Source organism: Mobula hypostoma, chromosome 23 (genome assembly GCF_963921235.1).
Source record: "Mobula hypostoma chromosome 23, sMobHyp1.1, whole genome shotgun sequence".
Lineage (NCBI taxonomy): Eukaryota > Metazoa > Chordata > Chondrichthyes > Myliobatiformes > Myliobatidae > Mobula > Mobula hypostoma.
In genome coordinates, this window is record NC_086119.1 from 36,788,486 (window position 1) to 36,810,821 (window position 22,336).

Here is a 22,336-nt window from a genome sequence, read left to right on the forward strand (position 1 = left end):
CCTGGGTAAAAGTTATCTGAGAGCTCAAATCTCTTTGGGTGCCCAAATTTTTGCATGATGCTCCTTTCCTTTTTTTCACTCTAAAATTGAGGAAAACAAAAATAGTACACTAATCTTGCTTAAAATGTTGAAAAGAATGTTTCATCTTTAACTTTATGACTTTTGGAGATCAGTTCATCTTCTGCTCAGTTAATTATTCACAGTAGCAGAAATTTTGACCGGGGTGCCCAAACTTTTGCATACCACTGTATAGTTTAACTCATGAATCTTTTTTCATATTTTCTTTATGATAGAAGAAGGCTATAGCTATAGATTATGCTGGCTTCCACTGCAATCCTATCAAATCCATTCCCCCACTTATTTCCCTGTAACCTCTTTTCTCATACATGTTCTTCAGCTGCCCAAAGTATTAAGTTTTCTTTTGGAATTTACAAGATGCATTCTTGAAGTGTTAAACTTCTGTTTATTTCTTTTAAATGCCAAACATCCTGCTCTGCACTTTTAGCTTGTTTGCTTTAATTTCAAACTTCTGGTGTTCATGATTTATTTTTCCTAGATTCTCAGTCTTGTTGAACTTTGATATCAGCTAATATTTGTTAATCATTTGCAAGTATGACACACAGATATGAAGAAGCTACTTCTCCATTAGCATGAGGTTCGGAGGACCAACTTGAGAAATTTACTTACGGTGCTTTCTGGTTGCAGAAACTGTTGTACCAAGGAAAATATTATTTTTGTATTGTCAAATATCCGCTGTTAGTAGAATGGAAAATGCCATCTTTCAGGTGCCAGGTGTTGCAGAGACGGTAGCAGTCTTGCCTCTAAGTAATAAGGATCTGAGTCTGTTTAGTTATAAACACTTCACCTATTGACAAATATCCAGGCTGAGAGTCCAGTGCAATACCATGGGACTGCTGCACTATCGGAGATGCCAACTTTTAGATTATATTTTTCTGAATAGAAGTTAAGGAAGAATGTGTAATGCGGGGTCTCTTGGTCACTACTTACTGATCACTCGACTTCATTAACACAGGTCATTTGATCATTTTCACATTGTTTGCTGGGCATGTCTGTTGTGCCATTTCGTTCATAACAATAATTAGTATGTTCCTGAGACTTGACTAATATGAAATAATTTTGATAATTGCTTTAAGCTTTCATCTTAAGTGGTTCACTTAATTAAGGTTTTGTGTATCCTCTGGGCTTGCCACAGTTGGCTTACTTTGTTGTAAAATAGTTACTCAGAATTTCTTTTCTCTTTATTGGGAATTTATACTTTGTAAAAAAAAAATCAATTTCAGAAATGATTGAAGTTGTTTTACTCCTTGAGTTTTCAAGCTTTTATTCTGTGTAAGTATACTTTGGTGAGCCTATATAATTTGTTCAAAAAGCAAGTTACAGGCACATGCCAAATTACTGAATCGGGTCTATTATACCATTATTCATGAGGATTTAGGCTTTGCTTTGCATTAATGTGTTAACATAGCAAGTGTCAGCTGTGGCTCAGTTGGTCTCAGTCAGATGATTCTTGGTTTAAGTCCCATTTCATGAACATGCACACAGACATTGGAGTTAATACTTTAGTTCAATATCTGAGAGTGTGCTACACTGTCAGAAGGGGAGCTAAACCAGATGATCTCTCAGATGGACTCAGGATGCAATGACATTAATTTAAAGAAAAAGGAAATTACTTCCACTCCATCATCACAAATCCCCACTATGTTCTGGCCAATATTTATCCTTGGGTTAATACTTATGATTTTGGTCATTCATCGTATTGCAATATATGAGAGCTTGCCACATGCAAAGCATAAGCTTTTCTCTCAGATTCTTGTCCTGACCCCTTGGTATTTTCTATTGGTGTTCCACATGTAAGATGCCTCCTAAAGCATACACATTGTCAAGAAACTTAAAAAACTCCAGATCCTGGAAGTCTAAAATAAAAACAAAATGCTGATCAGATCAGAAAATGCTCCGTAGGTCAGGTGGCATCTGTGGAAAGAGGAACAGTTAACTCTGGCAAATAGTCACAGATGCACCCTGACCCACAAAATATTTGCAGGATTTGATGTTATACGTTTTCAGGTTTAACTAGCATAGAATCGAAGTGGGGTAAACTCAAATGTAATGTGGGGAAACCTGTTGATAAGGAGTTAAACCATAGAGCAGAGGGCAAGATGCATCGCACATAGGTACAGGTGTCCCCCGCTTTTCGAATGTTCGCTTTACAAAACCTCACTGTTACGAAAGACCAACATTAGTTCCCTGTTTTCGCTAACAGAAGGTTTTTTCACTGTTACGAAAAAAATCAGCACGCGATAAAAAATGAGCGCGCGGAAAAAGCAGCGTGTGATAAAAGGCAGCGCGCGCCCCGAGCGGCCGCTCTCCCCGGATTCGGAACTGCATTCTCGCCGGCATTGCTTAAACACGTGCCTGTGGGCAGTCGTTAGCACGATGAGTTCTAAGGTGTCGGAAAAGCCTGAAAGAGCTCGTAAGGCTGGTACACTTAGCATAAAACTAGACATAATTAAGCGTTTCGATCATGGTGAACGAAGTAAGAACAAAGTGAGTTTGGCTTGTGATGTTGAAGAGGTTTTGGCATCCCATGACCAAGAACTGATCGATGAAGAGCTGATGCAATTGGAAGATGAAAGGATAACAATCGAAACCGAATGCAGTAGCGAAAGTGAAGCAACTGCGTGAGATTTTCGCTGCAATGATAAAGTACGACTTTAATTTTGAAAGGGTACGTCGGTTTAGGGGATATTTGCAGGATGGTTTGAGTGCTTACAAAGAACTGTATGATAGAAAAATGCGCAAGGCTCAGCAGTCAAGCAAGCCTTCCACATCAGCCACAGCAGACAACGAACCTCGACCTTCAACATCAAGGCAGGCAGTCATAGGAGAAGATGAGCTGCCTGCCCTAATGGAAACAGATGATACCCCAGTGTCCCACCACCCCAACCCTGAAGCCGCGGACAGATACCGATTCACTGAGAATCGCCTCTGATTTGGTCCGACATTTACGTGCCGGGCGGCACCTAATTAATTAGCAAGTTTGGCTTTTTTCTTAAAGATGTGCTGTGTGCCTCCCGGCTACCGCTGTACCGCTGCGGAGGGTATCGGGTCGCTGCTCAGAGGGTGGGGGCCACTGCACCATCCCATCCTGCGAAAACTCAGTCTAACACACCATCATCAGTGTGCTCGCTGTCTTCCCGATTCCTGTAAGTGATACTACACTGTACGTACATTATTTCTATTTTATATACAAACGTAGGCTGTGTATTTTTACGTGTTATTTGGTATGATTTGGCAGCTTCATAGCTTAAAGGTTACTGGAGAGAGTGTTTTTGCCGACGGCGCTTGCGTGAGATTTTCGCTATGGAGATCTGTGCAGGCAAATGTTGTAGAGAAGTATTTCTACTTTATGTAGGCTGTGTATTTATCACATCATTCCTGCTTTTAGTATATGTTACTGTTATTTTAGGTTTTATGTGTTATTTGGCATGATTTGGTAGGTTATTTTTGGGTCTGCGAACGCGCGCAAAGTTTTCCCATATAAATAATTGGTAATTGCTTCTTCGCTTTACGACATTCCGGCTTACGAACTGTTTCATAGGAACGCTCTACCTTCGGATGGTGGGGGAAACCCGTATCTGCAAGCAGCTGAATGCAGATGGTTCTCTTTGAAACTACTGGGAACAATCAGCATGATTTCTCCTGGATTTTTATAATACTCGTCTACTGTTCATGAATCGATACTGAGGACGTATCTTACTGGCGGAAAACATCTAAGCCTAGTGATGAAGATGTAATTGCCACAATACATTGTAGAAGCTGTAGATGTTAAAATTCTCCTGAGAGCTAGCAATGCCTTACTCTCAACTTTGCTAGCTATCAAAATTATTAGGATTTCTAAATAATTATGAATGTGTAACTTTTAATAATAAAGTAAAAGAAAATCTTGAAATATTTATATTTTAATAATAGAATAAAATCAGCAAACTTCTTAAATGCTCGTAGATAATTAAAAACCCTAAAAACATAAATTGTATATCTAAAAGAAGGAATTTACCTTCTTACCTTCCTGTGTCTACAGTCATTGACATTAATGAGATCACTGATCCTGCCTCAGGAAGTAACTTGGCACAGGATCAGAGAAGTGTTTCCCAAACATCTATGATTGGGGATATCCAGGGTAGATTGATCTGAGCTGTTACAGCAGAGGATATTGAAACCTGTGGCTCTTACTGATGGTAAATTCAGGATTCCAAAATAAGATTGCATATGCATGGCAGCCCTGGATTTACTGGAATAAATGCTATTGTTTCTGTTTGGAACCACCGGTATTTTTCAGCAAAATATAGACCAATTATATCTTGTATCAGCAAGGATATCATAGTTTGAATATCTTTAAAAGATGTGAGGGATGTACAGTAGAGTATAAAGAAAATCTTTAACATCTGGGAATGAATATTAAAAGTATGTACTTATTCCTTTTGAGCTTATTTGCTGAATATTGGAGAAGTAGAAAAATGAATTAGGTCATGTGGCATTGCATAGTTTAAACACAAAATTTTGCCTCAATATCATGAAAAATCCAGCAGTAGGAAGGATTGCAGAAGCTTTCATGCTATCAAAATGGTAGTCTGGAAGGGTTTTGAGCTACTTAGTTCTTATTTTCCATTTCCTTTTTAAAATCTGTCTGAAGTTTTGCCTTTACTGATGTTGCACTTCTCAGATCTTGTTAGAATGTCATAATTTCTACAGGAAAGCACTCGATTAATTTGCATGCAGATGATTTTCCTAGTTCTGTCAATCTTATAAATGTGACTAACAGGAGATTCAGTATAAATTGGCAGTATAGTGATTTGACTGCAGAAGGATCTAGTTTATTGACAGCAGCTGTTGATTGCCTGTTGTCCCACTTCTGAAAACTTTGTGTACACTAGGCTGACCACAGCCTATGATAAATAACTGCTGTAGATCTACTGTATAAATCATCCCTAATATGGAATTGACCTCTTTTTCCGAATGTGTGAAAAATACAGTCAAAGTATGTTTCATTTCCTTTTGTCAGATGAGAATGTACAAGGCATATTTATTTATTTAGAGCTACAGTACAGTAACAGGCCCTTCTGGACCACAAGCCCTTGGGGCCCAATTACAGCCATGTGACCAAATAGTCAACTAACTCATGTTTTTGCAATGTGGGATCAAGCTAGAGCACCTGGAGGAAACTCTTGTGGTCATAGGGAGATTGTACAAACTCCTCATAGGCAGTGACTGGAATTGAACCCAGGTCACTGGTGCTGTATTGGCATGACACTAACCTCCATGCTATTGTGCTACCCATGTGGACAAATATCTGTATGTTGGCATTTTCCATGTTAAGTGTTAATAATATCTTCAGTCAGGGCTCAATGAGCAACTAAAGTTATTAATAGGTTGTTAACCAGTGTAAAAATCAGATTGTAATATTCTATAACCCATCTGAAAGCTGCTTGTTTAACTTTGGCTCGTAATAAATGTGTGATAGGAATTGTTTCTAGGCCAGTTATTTTGGCATCTTGATAGATCTAAGATTTAGGAATCCTCAGACTAGTGTAATGATATGGCTGATGTTTAGTTAACTAAAGCTATGTAGTTTTTAGTTAACTAAAGCTATAAAGTTCATAACTTTAGTAAGCTTCTTGTTGTTTATTGCCAGAATCACCTAAATATATTGGCCCAATTTATACTTGACATGGCTTTTGCTTCAAGTACATTCCTGCTCTAGACCTGTGGTCCTTCATATCTTTTGCAGTTTTGCAGCTCTGTAATTCCTTGATGCCTGATTGCTGCAGCTTTCTTCAAATGGAGTGTCTACAAACAGTGACCAGTTTGACCCATCCCATCCCCTATGACTCTCATGGTCTCTGCTTTCTAAGACTTCTTAAACTGTCCTAAATGTTGCTGATGAAATACCTTTTATCAGTTAACACTATTCATAAAATATTTTCAAAAATTCAAAATAAACATTTGGGACATAAATATGAAGTGTAATAACAAAATGAGAATCCTAACCATAATGTACCATAAGTCTAGAATCAAGTCAGGACAATTCAGAACTGCCACTTGAAAGCTTTCAGTATTTCTGTTTTGCGATGCATCGGAACTTAAATATATGGACCCATGGTGAGGAGGCAGCTTGTAGTTCTCTTACAAACAAAACACTTAAATACAGTCCACCCCATTAACTTGAAAATTAGACCCAAACTGAGTAGAAAGGAGCCCCAGCCCAGTGCAGGATCACCTTTCTCATTCCTTTTAATGAATCATTATGACTAGTCACTTATGAACTGTGTTTAGTGAACATAGGAAGCTACCTGGCTAATGAATGTTGATACTGAGCCTGTCTCGTCAGTGTAGAATGATATTATCTTCATCTGATAGCCAACTCATAAAGAACCTGATTTACCTCCTCCATAATCATTGTTTGATCTTTCGAGAAACAAATTGCTGATCCAAGAAAACATCAAGTTCAATTGTTTTTCGACCATACAACACAGTTGCAAGAAGAAGTTTGTGAACCTTTTGCAATTATCTAGTTTTCTGCATTAATTACTCATAAAATATGGTCTAATCTTAATCTAAGTCATGATAATAGAGAAACATAATCTGCTGAAACTAATAAAACACAAACATTTCATGTTTTCATTGAACACATTGTTTAATCATTCACTGTCCAGGCTGGCAAAAGTATGTAAACTCTTATATTTAATAGCTGGTACAAGCTCCTTTAGCAGCAATAACCTCTACCAGACGTTTCATGTAGCTGCTGATCAGACTTGCACAATGGCAAGGAGGAATTTTAGACCATTCCTCCACACACAACTGTTTTAGTTCATCAATATTTCTAGGATATCTTGCATCAACAGCCCTCTTCAGGTCATGCCACAGCTTTTCAATTGGGTTAAGGTCTGGACCGCTACCATAGCATTCTCCTGTAAAATGTCTTGATACAATTTTGAATTCATTGTTCCCTCAGCAAAGCAGCCCCAAACCATGATGCTGCTTCCACCATGCTTCAGAGTTGGGATGAGGTTTTGGTGTTGGTGTGCATTTTCCCTTTTTCCTTCAGACATTGTGGTGTGCATTTCTGCCAAAAAGTTCAACTTCTGTCTCATCTGTCCACAGAACATTGTCCCAGAAACGTGGAACATCCAGGTTGTCTTTTGCAAACTTGAAACGTGCAGCAATATGTTTTTTTACAACAGTGGTTTCCTCCATGATGTCCTTCCATGAACACCGTTCTTCTTCAATGTTTTTCTTATAGTGGACACATGAACGGAGACTCTAGCAAGTTTGAGAGATTCTGCAGGTCTTTTGCTGTTACCCTTGGGTTCTTTTTCACTTTTTCACCTCCTTCAGCATTGCACATTGTGCTCTTGGTGTAATCTTTGCAGGAAGCCCACTCCTAGGGAGAGTGGCAACAGTACAGAATTTCCTCCATTTGCAGACAATTTCTCTTGCTGTGGACTGATGAACACTCACGTCTTTAGAAATGCTTTTGTAGCCTTTTTCAGCTGCATGTATCTCTACAGTTTTTCTTCTGAAATGTTTTGATCGAGACATGGTGCACATGAACAGATCTTTGTAACCTGACTCCGAGTGTCTTTTTTATAGGGCAACCCACATCTCCAGTCTCGACTCGTTGATTAGAACACCTGACACCAAACAGCTTTTGTAGAAGGCATTACCCCAGAGTTTCACATACTTTTTCGAACCTAGATTTTGATTGTTTAAATGGTGTACTCAGTATTGACGAGAAGTACAATTGTTTGTGTGTTATTAGTTTAGGCAGATTGTGTTTGCCTACTATTGTGACTTAGATAAAGATTAGACCTTATTTTATGAGTAACTAATACAGAAAACCAGGTAATTGCAAAAGGTTTGCAAACTTTCCTGCAACTGTAAATGCTCATGAATACATCCAAATGAGACAGTGATATTCCAGAGTGAAGATGCAAAACACAGTACCAGCAGTCACACACAGAACACGGCACATATAGCACAGATAAGATAGCAAGCACAGATAGCAGTAAAATAGAGCCACAAAAAAAGTAGTCCAAGACCCTGAGCCCATGAATGTTGCAGCAGTCTGCAGCTGAACACAATACAGCTTGTCTTCTGCTGAATGAACACCAGAGAGCAGAACTGACTCCAGTTTAATGTTAACCCTCACCACTTCCGGTGAGCACACTGACTATGGCATCTCTCTCCTGGATGACTATAAACGGGTGACACCGTGGTTTGCCTGGATTTTTGACTAGTCCTGGTTGTGAAGTAGTTCTAACTAGATCTAATTTACTTTCCACAGGGAACAGAATTATGTAAAAAACGGAAAGAATGTGAAAGCCATGAACAAGAAATAAAAAAACGCCAGCGGATATGCCAGGATTTGGTATGTGCGCTCCTAATTATTTTAATGTATGAGTATGAAGGAGCATGAGGATAGACGTGGCTCTTCAGAATCTCACTCTGTATTGTAGTTTTTCCACTATATTAATAGAACATGTAAAAATATGAACCTCCTGTGGGAAACCATGTTTAATTTAGTCAGTTTATATGCAGCATATGTATAGTTCGGAGAAGTGTTTGTAATGCAAATACGAATATGTTTGTAATACAAATACGAATGCTATAAGTAATACATTGATAGTAATTGCAATTTTAAGCAAGATTATTTGTTACTCAACATTGTTTCAAAGCTTATTAGTGTTAAAGTTTTGCTTGGAGCACTTGGTAATTCATTTTCAATGATTTCCTGTTCCTGTATATGGAATTAGCATATGCATGCAGTTCACATCTCTGAAGTTTCAGAATTGAAGTTATGAAAATTGATGACCCGAAGCATTAACTCTGTTTCTGCTTTCACATTATTTTCTATTATCTTGCGTGGTTCACTGAATGCTTCCAGCTTTTCCTGATTTTGTTTTGCAACATCTGTTTTCTTTTATTTTCAATTAAGTTATGCTGTCTGCAAAATAGGTGCTTTGGATGTCAGAAGTGAGCTATTGCTGAATTCTGCTTTGCACTATCACTTAAATGAAAAAATCAATTCTGTGGCCTGGCCTCTAATATGGAACGAATTCTCCTTTTGCCTTGAACCTGAATTTGTCTATACAAGAAAGGCTAGTGAGTAAACCTACATCCATCTAGAGTTTAGAGACAGTAACGTCCAGGACTAGATGTCTACTCCATTTAGATATTGAAATTATTATTATTCATACCTCTAAGTTAAATTTTATGTTAGTCTGAAAATAAACGGATTTTTAAGCAACAGAAGTTTATGAGTTGGAAAAGTTATTGCCCTGTGAAGATTTCAACATTTTAAATAATTTTAATGGAATTAGTCCAGTGTCAGAAATGTTGATATCTGTTGATATGAATAGGTATTTCAGGGTTATTTTTCTGCTCCTTTCTAAGCATTATTTTTATGAAGGAGCTTCAGTGTATGCGTATGACTGTAGGAGGTCTCACTGAACTATTGTGATTACTAAATCTTGCAGGTGGGGTATCTTGCATTGCCTTTCTAAAAAGGTGCAATGTTGACAATTCTAGTCAATGTTACTTAATTATATGAGATTTCTGGGATCTGCAATACTTTGTTTTTAATGCCAAAATTCTCTGCCAGTATCCTTTTGAAGTGTGTTACCGGTATGTTGTTTTTCTGTGTTGAGATATGTTGGCTCATTGGTAAGGTCAGATGGTTTTTATGCACTAAACATGCCTCCTCAAACTTATTTCACCCAACCCATATTCTAGATTTTTTATGTTTGTATGCATATGTAGAAAAATGCATGAATTGTTTCCAATGTGCTGATTAATGTCACTGGCAGCAGTGGTCTCCAGTTTGTGCAGATGCATTGATGATACCTACAGTTTCTGAAGCTATGTTACAGCAGCAGTCCTACTGTGGCTGCATTCACTCTAGCCACACTGTGTACCTGATGCCACTCAGCCAGCTTTCAACATACCTCCAGAATTGTTTGAGAAAAGCAAGATTTATTGACAGTAAAAAAAAATTGCTACTTGCTAGAACCATAACCTGCTAAGACCAGGTGCAACTCGAACTCTTCTTGTGAGATCCTCATTGTTGACTTTACCTCCTACACAGTTAAACCATCACAAGGGAGGGTCCATAAAAAACCCTGCCCTAAATCGGGTAAGGCTCCTATTTTTTTTAACTGACTTGTTTCCCATTCTATTATTATGAACAGGTGAGCTCTCTAGAAATAACGTCATCCTTATGTTGAACAGCATCAAGAGGTGCCCCTGCCATTTTGTTCTTCGGATTGTTAATTGTTGGAACTAGCAATGCTATCATACACCTGAGTTCTGTTTCTCACAGGTATTAATTTAATTTTTAAAATAACACATTTCTTTCTCAAACAAATCTGTTTGTTGTTGAAAGCTGATGGTAAGGCATCAGCTACATAACATAGCTACCCACTGCAAAGGTTATCTCTTAAACTTTCCCTTTATACTCCAAATTCACTTAAAACATTTTTAGAACAAAAAGGTAGAATGGGCTTTATATGATCTGGAGCCATTAGAGAGTCAGTGGATGGAAACTTACTAAAGGTTTGTAGTGGTGCAAAATGATATGCTTTGCATTGTCTTTGTTAAAATGTTTGTATTTATACTTGCAGGAGAATGAGCTGAAGCAAGTCTGGAGTGAGAATGCACGGTTAACTGAAGAGACCATTAGACTCAGCCAGGAGGCACAAGAGACTGATAAGGTGACTTGATCTCTGCTCAGTGCATTGAATATGCTTTCCTGCCCATTTATCTGATTGTACAGATTGTTTTTAGTAGGGTTTACCTTATAAACCTGCATTATGCATGTGCCAGAATGTTGCCTCTTTCACAATCATCTTGATTAATTCAGTGTCTTATTTCTGCCAATTGCAGTACTGTGCAAAAGTCTCGGGCACATGTATATAGTAAGGGTGCTTAAGACTTTTGCACAGTACTGTATTTGTCACCATGGAGTAGAGAGTGTGTTTGTAAATCTGGCAGGAGCAAAGGCTGTTAGTAATGGGTGGAGTGCTGCGGGAGTGTTGTGGAACAGGTGGCAAAGGAGTGCCAGGAGCGTGGGGCGGAGGTGGCGCAGGTGCAGACACATCCATCCCTGTAACACCAGGCAAGGTCATTTGATTCCAAACAGTTGGCTTATTGATCATTACAGAATGTTTCTCTGGTGCTTCCTGCTTCCACCCCTCTGCCTGCTCACTTCAGTCCACAATCCACAATAGGGACCCATATCAGAATCAGGTTTTATCATCATTCATATACTGTATGTCACAAGCTTTGTTCATTTTGCGATAGCAGTACAGTGCAATACACAAAATTACTACACTACTGTGCAAAGGTCTGAGGCACCCTAGCTAAATATATGTGCCTAAGACTTTTGCACAGTACTGTTCAGTGGAGCGCCGCAGTGGTCAGTGCTGGGTCCGTTGGTGTTAGTCATCTACGAGGGGTGATTGATAAGTTCATGGCCTAAGGTAGAAGGGGTCAGTTTTAGAAAACCTAGCACATTGATTTTTCAACATAGTCCCCTCCTACATGTACACACTTATTCCAGCAGTCGTGAAGCATACGGATCCCTTCTTTGTAGAAGTGATCCACAGCAGGGGTGATTGATAAGTTCGTGGCCTATGGTAGATGTAGATGAGATATTAACTTAAAACTTTCTGCATTATCACTCAGAATTGAACTGCATGTGCATGTAATGAGAATGTCTTGGACCTCTAGGTGGTCCACAGCAGGGGTGATTGATAAGTTCGTGGCTTAAGGTAGAAGGAAATGAATTATACAGCTCTTGTTACATGCGCGTACAGTTCCACCCTTTGAGTGAAAATGCAGAAAGTTTGAAGTTAATAACTCAACTCCTTCTGCCTTAGGCCACTAACTTGTCAATCGCCCCTTCTGTGGGCCACTTCTGGAGGTCCAAGACACTGACTTCTACAAAGAAGGGATTCACAGGCTCCACGACAGCTGGACTAAGTGTGTAAATGTAGGAAAAATAAATGTGCTAGGTTTTCTAAAATTGACTCCTTCTACCTTAGGCCACGAACTTATCAATCACCCCTCGTACATCAACAATCTAAATGATAATGTGGTTAACTGGATCAGCAAATTTGCAGACAACACCAAGATTGGGGGTGTGGTGGGCATGGGGAAGGCTGTCATGGCTTGTAACGGGATCTGGACCAGCTGGAAAAATGGGCAGAAAAGTGGCAAATGGAATTTAATGCAGCCAAGTGTGAGGTGTTGCACTTCAGTAGGACCAACCTGGGTAGTTATTACACAGTGAATGGTAAGGCACTGAAGAGTGTGGTAGAACAAAAAGGGATCTAGGAATACAGGTCTATAATTTGTTCAAAGTGGCGTCACAGGTAGATACATTTGTTAAGAATGCTTTTGGCATATTGGCCATCTTAAATCAAAGTACTGAGTGCAGGAGATGGGATGTGATATTGAAGTTGCAAATGTGTACTGGTGAGGCCAAGTCTGGAGCATTGTGTGCAGGAAAGATATAAACAAAGTTGAAAAAGTACAAAGAAAACTTACAAGGATGTTGCCGGGTCTTGAGGACCTGAGTTACAAGGAAGGATTCATTAGGTTAGGACTTTATTCTTTGGAACGTAGAAGGTTGAGAGGAGATGTGATAGAGGTATACAAAATTATGAGGGGTATAGATAGGGTAAATGCAAACAGGCTTTTCCCTGAGGTTGGGTTAACTCAACCAAAGGTGATGGGTTAAGGGTGAAAGGTGAGAATTTTAAGGGAAACATGAGGGAAACCTCTTCAATCAAGAGTCGTGAGAGTGTGGAATGAGCTGCCAGCACAAATGGTGCATGCAAGCTCAATTTCAATGTTTAAGAGAAGTTTGGATAGGTACATGGATGGTAGGGGTATGAAGGACTACGACCCTGCTGCAGGTTGATGGGAGTAGTTTAAATAGTTTGACTCTGATTAGATGGGCCAAAGGGTCAGTTTCTGTGCTGTACTCTTTTAAATTCTGACTTTATCTCATATTGGGTGGTTCTCCCATCATCCCACCGTGTACTTCCTCTGCTTGCCTCATGACATGCTGCCGTCTCCTCGCTGGTTCTCTTGCCTTTGTTCACTCGTCCCTTCACTTGCCTTTGTTCACCCGCCCCTTCGCTTGACTTTGTTCACCCGCCCCTTCGCTTGACTTTGTTCACCCGCCCCTTCGCTTGCCTTTGTTCACCCGCCCCTTCGCTTGCCTTTGTTCACCCGCCCCTTCGCTTGACTTTGTTCACCCGCCCCTTCGCTTGCCTTTGTTCACCCGCCCCTTCGCTTGCCTTTGTTCACCTGCCCCTTCGCTTGCCTTTGTTCACCCGCCCCTTCGCTTGCCTTTGTTCACCCGCCCCTTCGCTTGCCTTTGTTCACCCGCCCCTTCGCTTGCCTTTGTTTACCCGCCCCTTCGCTTGCCTTTGTTCAACTGCCCCTTCGCTTGCCTTTGTTTACCCGCCCCTTCGCTTGCCTTTGTTCAACTGCCCCTTCGCTTGACTTTGTTCACCCGCCCCTTCGCTTGCCTTTGTTTACCCGCCCCTTCGCTTGCCTTTGTTCAACTGCCCCTTCGCTTGCCTTTGTTCACCTGCCCCTTCACTTGCCTTTGTTCAACTGCCCCTTCGCTTGCCTTTGTTCACTCACCTCTTTGCTTGACTTTGTTCACTCGCCCCTTTGCTTTCCTTTCTTCACTCATCAGTTGCTCACCGTTTCTCAGTTACCGTACTGCATGCCTCCTCCTCATCCCAATATGTTTTCCTCTCAATACTATTGCATGTTGTCTGTCACAACCCATTGCATGATGTCCACCCCTCACCCTGTTGAGAGTTGCCGCCCCATCATTATGTTGCTTGCTGTTGTCCACTAACCCCATTGTACTTTCCTTCCTTCATATATCCAGGATATTCCATCCACTCCCTCCCCATAATTTGTTGCCCCTCCCATCCTGCATTTTACTGTTCTCCTCACATTACATCCTTTTTGTACAAATCCCAAATGCTTTGTTCCCTCTCACTGTTTTGTTCCTCTGAATATCCTATTCAATGATTAATGTTTTCTTTAAACATACTTTGTGAGTTTGTAGGTTTCTGCTTGAGTGTACAGTATGGGTACATATATGTAGCAAGGGTGCCTAAGATTTTTGCTCAGTATGTATTGCACTGTGCTGCTGCTGCAAAAAGCAAACTTGTTGATATATTAGTGATGATAACTTGATTTTTATATGGGTCTCTATTGTGGGCTGAGAGTGGGAAGTTGGCAGAAGAGGGAAAATCATGGTTGGTATAGGAGCCATACATCTGTTCTCTGTCTGCATTGCATTTTAAGTTGCAGAGTTTATTATATTTATTGTAGCTAGTAACATGAGTGGTAGTGTGGTAAAGTGAGGGGAATAAATCACGTATTAGTACTTCGCTCATCACAATTTGTAGTAGCTGGGGGCTGACGGAAGTCATATATTTGCTGACTGCTTAATAAAGTTCAATAACACTTAATTATGCCTGGCTTACACTTCCATCATTTCAAAAATGTATGTTTGCTAATTGCAAATAAGGAATCACAATGCATAGACTTGACTTTTGGAACAATCATTGGAGTGGGGGCACGTCAAGCAAGTATAACAAATCCGTACGGTTGCCAGCAGTGGCAATTACTTTGGATTAGTTTGGCCACTGCATTTGGGAAAAGGTGAAAGGAGAGGGGAAGGAGGGAAAAGCACCAGAGAAACATTCTAGAATGATCAATGAACCAATTATTTGGAATCAAATGATCTTGCCTATTGTCTCAAGGCTGGGTGTATCTGCCGTGTGCCAAGCCCTGCCCCAGCACTCCCTCTCTGCCATCTGTTTCACACCCTTCCCATAGTGCTGCACCCTTGGCATTCCTAATATCATTTGCTCGTGCCATTTTTACAATCTTGTTCTCCACTCTACGTTGATAAATACAGTACTGTACAAAAGTTTAGGTACCCTAGCTATATATATGTGGCTAGGACTTTTGCACGGTACTGTATATTCTAAATAAAGAATTTTTTTCAAATTCTCTCAGATAGCTTCCATCCTGTCCTTGAGAATGGCATTGAAGGGTACTGCTTCCAGGCAGTCATTCATCAACAATGATTAATGCCATTTTCCAATTTTCATATGCATGCAGTTTCCTGCAAAGGGCACAAAATAGTATTAGGCAATAAAAACTCTGGCTGATATTGCTCTATTTTCCCTTGATAACTGAGAGGAACTAACATTACCCTTACTGCTCCACTGAGATAGACAAAGTGATTACATCAAAACATCATGAGAACATTTATCTTATTGTTGTATTTATTCAGCTAATTGTGGGACGAGCAATGAAAGAGGTCAGAGATAAGGCATTGTGAGGAAAGGAGGGGTGGTGAGTGGAAAACATTATCAATTATTTTCTAATAATTTAGAATTTCAGCCAAATTTGACGCCAGCAAGTCATTATCCTGCGCTCAGAAGCTACTTGCACCAAAGCAAGCGGACACTAATTTACAATTGTCATCAAGTTCATTGTACTTGCTGGCCTCTTTTTCTTCTGACTGTGCTGAGATGTTTATATTTACTGCAGATTAAAGCCCAGAACAATGACCTGAGAGGGAGACTCTCAGTGGTTACAGCAGAACGAGATTCAGTTCTGAAGGAGAATCAGCGACTCCAAGCCAAACTGGAGAATCTAGAGCAAGTACTGAAGGTGAGATCTCTTTTGGAGTGAGATGTTGTGATCTTGGGTATCCATCTGAAGGTGTTGCAGATCTTAGATAACTTTCAGGATATTTTGTTTCTTTAAATATGGAATTTTAAGTCTTACTGAGCTTTGCTTTATTTCCTTCACTGTAAAAAGAAAGAAAGATAGAAGTAAAACCAAGTGACGCAAGAAACCCCCAGGTTCATCTGGTGAGGAGGACCTGCATTTGCAACAGAGCTTTGGTCAGAAAATTTAATGATCAGAAATGGATCTGGAATTGTAGACCTTGGCCATGAATGTTGTAAAACAGGAAAAGTCGATTGATCATTGTGAGAAGAATTTAGAATTCACTAAATAGACCTCTGTAAAATTTGCCTAGGTAGGAAGCTTCAGTACCAAAAAGAGAGTGTAGAGTTAATTTTCCCATCTTGCCCTGGTATGGGGCCATGTGATTTCAGCAAATCACTAATGATGTATTTCCAGCAGTACCTCAGTAAATGACTGTAAGTATTTTGGCAAGAATAATCTTGTTTTCAAAAAGTTGTCTTTCTAAAGGAAACTGCCGACTATCCTGCGCTTTCAGTGGGCAGGTTGATTTTGGAAAGCAGAGAAGCACTTGCACAGTCAAATTGGATGTAATTGATTTATTGCTGTGCAGCATATGCGAGAGGTGGCAGAACGTAGGCACCAGTTGCAGTTGGAACATGAAGAAGCACTGACCATTCTTCAAGCCAAGCAGCATGAGGTTGAACGACTGCAACAGGTAGGAAAAGTGTCTTTATTTTCTTTTCCTTTAAGTCACATCCTTCATAATGTTGTGTACTTAGAATTTCAGGAGGCTGTTGACAAGGTGCCACACGTGAGGCTGCTTAATAAGCTACGAACCCCATGGTATTACAGGAAAAATTCTAGCATGGATAAAACAGTGGCTGATTGGGAGGAGGCAAAGAGTGGGAATAAAGAGAGCCTTCCTGGTTGGCTGCTGGTGACTAGTGATGATCCACAGGGGTCTATGTTAAGACCAATTCTTTTTACGTTAAATGTCAATGATTTAGATGATGGAATTGATGGCTTTGTTGCAAAGCTTGCAGATGATATGAAGATAGATATCTCTGGAGGGGCAGATAGTTTTGAGGAAGTAGAGAGGCTACAGAAGGACGTAGATAGATTAGGAGAATGGGTAAAGAAATAGCAGATGGAATACAGTGTTGGGAACTGAATGGTCATGCACTTTGGTGGAAGAAATGAAAAGGTTGACTTTTCTAAGTGGAGAGAAAATGCAAAAAAGTGAGACGTAAAGTGACTCGGAAGTCCTTGTACAGGATTTCTTAAAGGTTAATTTTAAGGTTGAGTCTGTGGTGAGGAAGGCAAATACAATGTTCACATTCATTTCAAGAGGACTGGAATATAAAAGGAAGGATATAATGTTAAGACTTTATAAAGCACTGCTGAGGCTTCACTTGGAGTATTCTGAGCAGTTTTGGGCCCCTTAGAAAGGATGTGCTGAAACTGGAGAGCCTTCAAAAGAGGTTCACAAAAATAATTCCAGGATTGAATGGCTTATCATATGAAGAGTGTTTGATGGCTCTGGACCTATATTCACTAGAATTCAGAAGAATGAAAAGTGACCTCATTGAAACCTGTCGAATGATGTAAGTCCTTGATAGAGTGGATGTGGAGAAGATGATTCCTATGGTGGGAGAGTATAAGACCAGAGGGCACAGCTTCAGAATAGAGAGGCATCCTAGAAAAGAGATGAGGAGGAATTTCTTTAGCCATAGAGTGGTGAAACTGTGGAATTCTTTGCCACAGGCAGTTGTGGAGACCAAGTCTTTCCGTACATTTAAGGCAGAGTTTGATTCTTTCTTGATTGTTCAGGGCATGAAGGGATACGGAGAGAAGGCAGGAGATTGGGGCTGAGAGGAAATTTGGATCAGCCATGATGAGATGGTGGAGCAGACTCTATGGGCCAAATGGCCAAATTCTGCACCTGTCTTATGGTCTTAAATGGATTTGTGTAATTCACAGAATGGCAGTCATCTACACTTTGCCTAAATCTTTTGCATAGTCATTGATTATGAATATCATCACAGTTGACGCAATTCTATCCTTAGCCAGTGTACAACTGGATGCCTTTATGGACAACAACTTAGAGAACTAGAATCATTTGCAGTTTATTTTTCTTTGTATATTCGAAACACACAAAAGTGTACCCCTCTGGGAACAAAAAACAAATAATGAGTATTTCATAGCAGGTAAGCAGTCAGCACCCCCTTGAAGGAACCCATTGAAAAACTCCTCAGCTGTAGCTCTTTGCTTGACATGGTCATCCTTGACTCCATTACACTGCTTACAGACTACAGGACATTTGTATTTTGCCATTGCCCTCAATCAAAGTAGACCTTATCACCTTCAGTCATTTCAACAGCAGCAGGACTGAAATGTTCAGAATGGGTAATTCTGCAATTGGAAAAAAGGTCACTTGATAGAAAATTTGGTGAGTAATGAGGTGGTCACTGTAGCAGAAAGCCACGTAAGTAATAAAGCACCTTGTTAACATATTGGTTGTGTTTGAATAATCTTGCTTATATCCTTATCTATGGGGTTGCTTAATTCAAGTATTCCAAGTGACAGAATTACTTGCCTTTTGTGAGTCTCTGCAATTTGATATGCATGCCATAGATATGATTATACTTTGTTACCTATCATTTTGTGTTGGAACATGCAATGAACCTATACTGTGCTTGAAACTACACCTATGTTACAGATCATAGGTAAACAACTCTGCATAACAGATTACTTGGCCCATCAAGTCTGACGTGCTATCTGTAGCTACACAGAGTAATCTCAGTCTCTTGTATTTTTTCTGTGGTTTTATGCCCTACCCCAACAAAGGAATTATCAAGCTACCTTTGAAGTAATTAAAGGCTCTATTTAAAAACAACAAGCGCACAATCTCACAAAGCAACTTCCCTCTGTGTAATTAGTTTTTAGACAGGTGGTTTGCGTGAAACAGTTCCTGAAGAGACATTGACTTGCGTAGAGGGAAAGAGTGTTTAAAAGAAGCGAGCAGGAACAGTGGGCATTCATTATGCAGCACAGTTCCTGAGGAGACATTGGATTGTGCATAATTTGGCACTTGACAAGATTCTGTAAAAAGAAATTGGGTTTAAGCAGAGTGGCCATTGTGTGAGTGGGCCAGTGCTAGAGCAGGGAGCTGAGGCTTTGACTCACCAAGGCTTCGGCAAGGAGAGATGTAGACAGGAGGTAGATATTTTTTCTTTATTTATCCTTTTTCTTTTTTATTGTACATTTAGAGCAGTGGGGATGCTAGACAGGATAGTGGAATACTCTGCTTGGAGGATGTGGGAAGGCAGAGAACTTCAGTGTCCCTCAGGGCTACACCTGCAAGAAGTGCCCCTTCTAATGGACTGTGCTAAAGAGTTGGAGCTCAAAGTGGATGAACTCAGGATTGTGAGGTTGAGGGGTTGATAGGATACACAGGGATGCAGGGCATGGTTAAGAGGTGAGCTGTAGGTGATACTTGTTTTTTGTGTGCCATACTCCACCAGAGCCTCGGTGACCACTTTTTCAAGTGGTTGTCTTGGAGGAAAGATTCTGTGAGTGGTCCCCCACATCCTTCTCACAGCGCAGTTTTTTTTTAAACGAGGCCGAGTTGCGAGCTCGACTCTCAACCCGGCACGGATGGAAAGCGTGCTTGGGAGTGGCCCGACTGGATTCGAACTCAGGAACCTTTGCTCCGGAGTCTGACGCTAAGATCACTGAGCCACCAGCGCAGTACATTGGTTAGGGGAACAGAAAGGAGGTTCTGTGGACAAGAACGAGATTCTTGGATGGTATGTTGCTTCCTGGGTACTAAGGTTAGAGATATCTTTGATCGAGTTTGCAGCATTCTGAAGTGGGAGGATGAGCGGCCAGAGGCTGTGGTCCACATCGATGCCAATGACATGGGTAGGAGAGATGACAAGGTCCTGAAGAGTGACTTCAGGGAGTTAGGTGCTAAGTTAAAGGAAAGTACCTCCAGGGTTATGATCTCAGGATTGCTGCCCATGCCACATGCTAGTGAGGCCAGAAATAGCAAGGTCATACGTTTAACATGTGGCTAAGGATATAGTACAAGAAGGAGGGCTTTAGATTTTTGGATCATTGGGCTCCTTTCCCGAGAAGGTGAGACCTGTACAGAAAGGACGATTTGCACCTGAAATGGAGGTGGACTAATACCTTAGCAGGAAGATTCGCTAGTGCGGCATGGGGTTGGTGAGAGGAGGGTGGTGGGTGGCGGGGCTTAAACTAGAGTTGCAGGGGTATAGGAATCAGAATGCCAGAACAAATAGTGGAGTAGTTCTGGAGAAAAACATTGTTAAGCCTGCATACAAAGCAGGAATCAAAAAGTTGAGCATGGCGGGACTAATGTTGTGAGCTATGTTTATTTCAATGCAAAGAATATTGTATTAAAGGCTGAGCAGCTTAGGGCGTAGATCAGCATGTGAAATTATGACATTGTTGCCAATAATGAGGCTTGGTTGCAGGAGAGGCAGGACTGGCAGCTCAATGTTCCAAGGTTCTGTTGTTTATGGCACAATAGAGCAGGAGGGATTAAAGGGGGAGGGGTGGCATTACTAGTCAAGGAAAATGTCACGGCATTGCTCAGACATTGTCACAAATTAAAGAGATTGTCTAGTGAGGCTTTATTGATGGAATTGAGGAATAAGTAATGCATGACCACATTAATGGAAATATATTATAGACCACCCAATAGTCCATGGGATTTAGAGGAGGAAATTTGTAGAGAGATCGCAGACTGTTGCAAGAAACAAGGTTGTGATAGTGGGTGATTTTAACTTTCTGCATATTGGCAGGGACTTCCGTACTGTAAAAGGGCTGGATCGGAAAAAGTATGTTAAATGGGTTCAGGAAATTTCCCTTAATCATTGCGTTGAAGTCCCAACTAGCAAGTGTGATACTAGATCTCCCGTTAGGAGATGAGAGAGGGAAGGTGACAGAAGTTTGTGCAGGGGAATACTGTATCTAGTGATCATAATGCCATTAGTTTCAAGGTAATTATGGAAAAGGAGAGGTCTGGTCCTCAAGTTGAGATTCTAAGTTTGGAGAAAAGCCAATTTAATGGTATCAGAAAGGATCTGGCAAGTGCGAAATGGGACAGGTTATTTTAGATTAGATTAGATTATGAGGACACACAGTCCTCTTTTATTGTCATTTAGTAATGCACGCATTAAGAAATGATACAATGTTCCTCCAGAATGATATCACAGAAACATAAGACAAACCAAGACTGAAAAACTGACAAAAACCACATGATTATAACATATAGTTGTAATTTGATAAAGAACAGATCATGGGTACGGTTAAAAAAAAGTCTCAAAGTCTCTCGAAAGTCCCATCATCTCACGCAGATGATTGAAAGAAGAAAAACTCTCCCTGCCATGAGCTTCCAGCGCCTCAAACTTGCCGATGCAGCACCCTGGAAGCACCCGACCACAGCTGACTCTTGAGTCCGTCTGAAAACTTGGAGCCTCTGACCAGCCATCCAACACCAAGCACCATCTCTGCCAAGCGCTTCAACCCCGGCCCCGGCAATAGGCAAAGTCGAGAATTTGGGGCCTTCCCCTCTGTGGATTCTTGATCACACAGTAGCAGCGGCAGCGAAGCGGGGATTTTGGAAGTTTCTCCAGATGTTCCTCCGTGCTTCTCACGGCTGTCTCCATCAAATCAGGATTGTGCACGGTACTTACTTCACAATTATGATATCATTTCGGAGCGGCCGCGCGCACTGCGTCGCACCGCCATCTTCTCCTCCCTTCTCTGAAGGGAGGCCTTCGGAAGTGAAATTTTGAGAGTACAGATTTTGTATGTTCCTGTCAGAATAAAAGGCAAGACCGACAGGTTTAGTGAACCTTGTTTTTAGAGAGAGATTGAAGCCCTGGTTATGGTTCCGCATGGTTGGTTGTCAAGGAGATTCAGTCACTTGGCATTCAAGGTGAGTTAGTAAATTAGATTAGACATTAGCTTCACGGGAGAAGCCAGAAAGTAGTAGTAGATGGTTGCCTCTCTGATTGGAGGCATGTAACTAGTGGTGCGCTGCAGGGATCAATGCTGGATCTGTTGTTTGTCATCTACGGCATATAAACAATCTGGTTTATAATGTGATAAAATAGATCAGCAAATTAGCGGACGGCATCAAGATTGGGGATGTAGTGGAGAGCGAGGAAAACAATCAAAGTTTGCAGTGGGATCTGGACCAACTGGAAAAATGGGCTGCAAAATGGCAGATGGAATTTAATGCAGACAGGTATTGCACTTTGGGAGTACCAAACAAGGTAGGTCTTACACGGTGAGCAGTCGCGCACTGACGAAAGTGGTAGGACAAGCGGGAACTGGGCATACAGTTCTGTAATTCCTTGAAAGTGGCATCACAGATTGATAGGGTTGTAAGGAAATGTTTTGGCACATTGACCTTCATAAATCAATGTATTGAGTACAGGAGTTCGGATGTTATGTTGAA

The 22,336-nt window shown here is 40.7% G+C and overlaps 1 protein-coding gene across 5 annotated transcripts in view; it reads left to right on the top strand.

The window, feature by feature from the left end:
- Positions 1-22,336, top strand: part of LOC134336674 (peripheral-type benzodiazepine receptor-associated protein 1) — a 321,894-nt gene that overhangs the window by 213,568 nt on the left and 85,990 nt on the right. For all 5 annotated transcript variants that reach the window (XM_063031028.1, XM_063031030.1, XM_063031029.1 and 2 more), the window contains 4 exons: positions 8,363-8,446; positions 10,698-10,787; positions 15,676-15,798; positions 16,451-16,555. In XM_063031028.1, the coding sequence (XP_062887098.1) occupies positions 8,363-8,446; positions 10,698-10,787; positions 15,676-15,798; positions 16,451-16,555 (402 nt within the window). The remainder of the gene's footprint in view (positions 1-8,362; positions 8,447-10,697; positions 10,788-15,675; positions 15,799-16,450; positions 16,556-22,336) is intronic.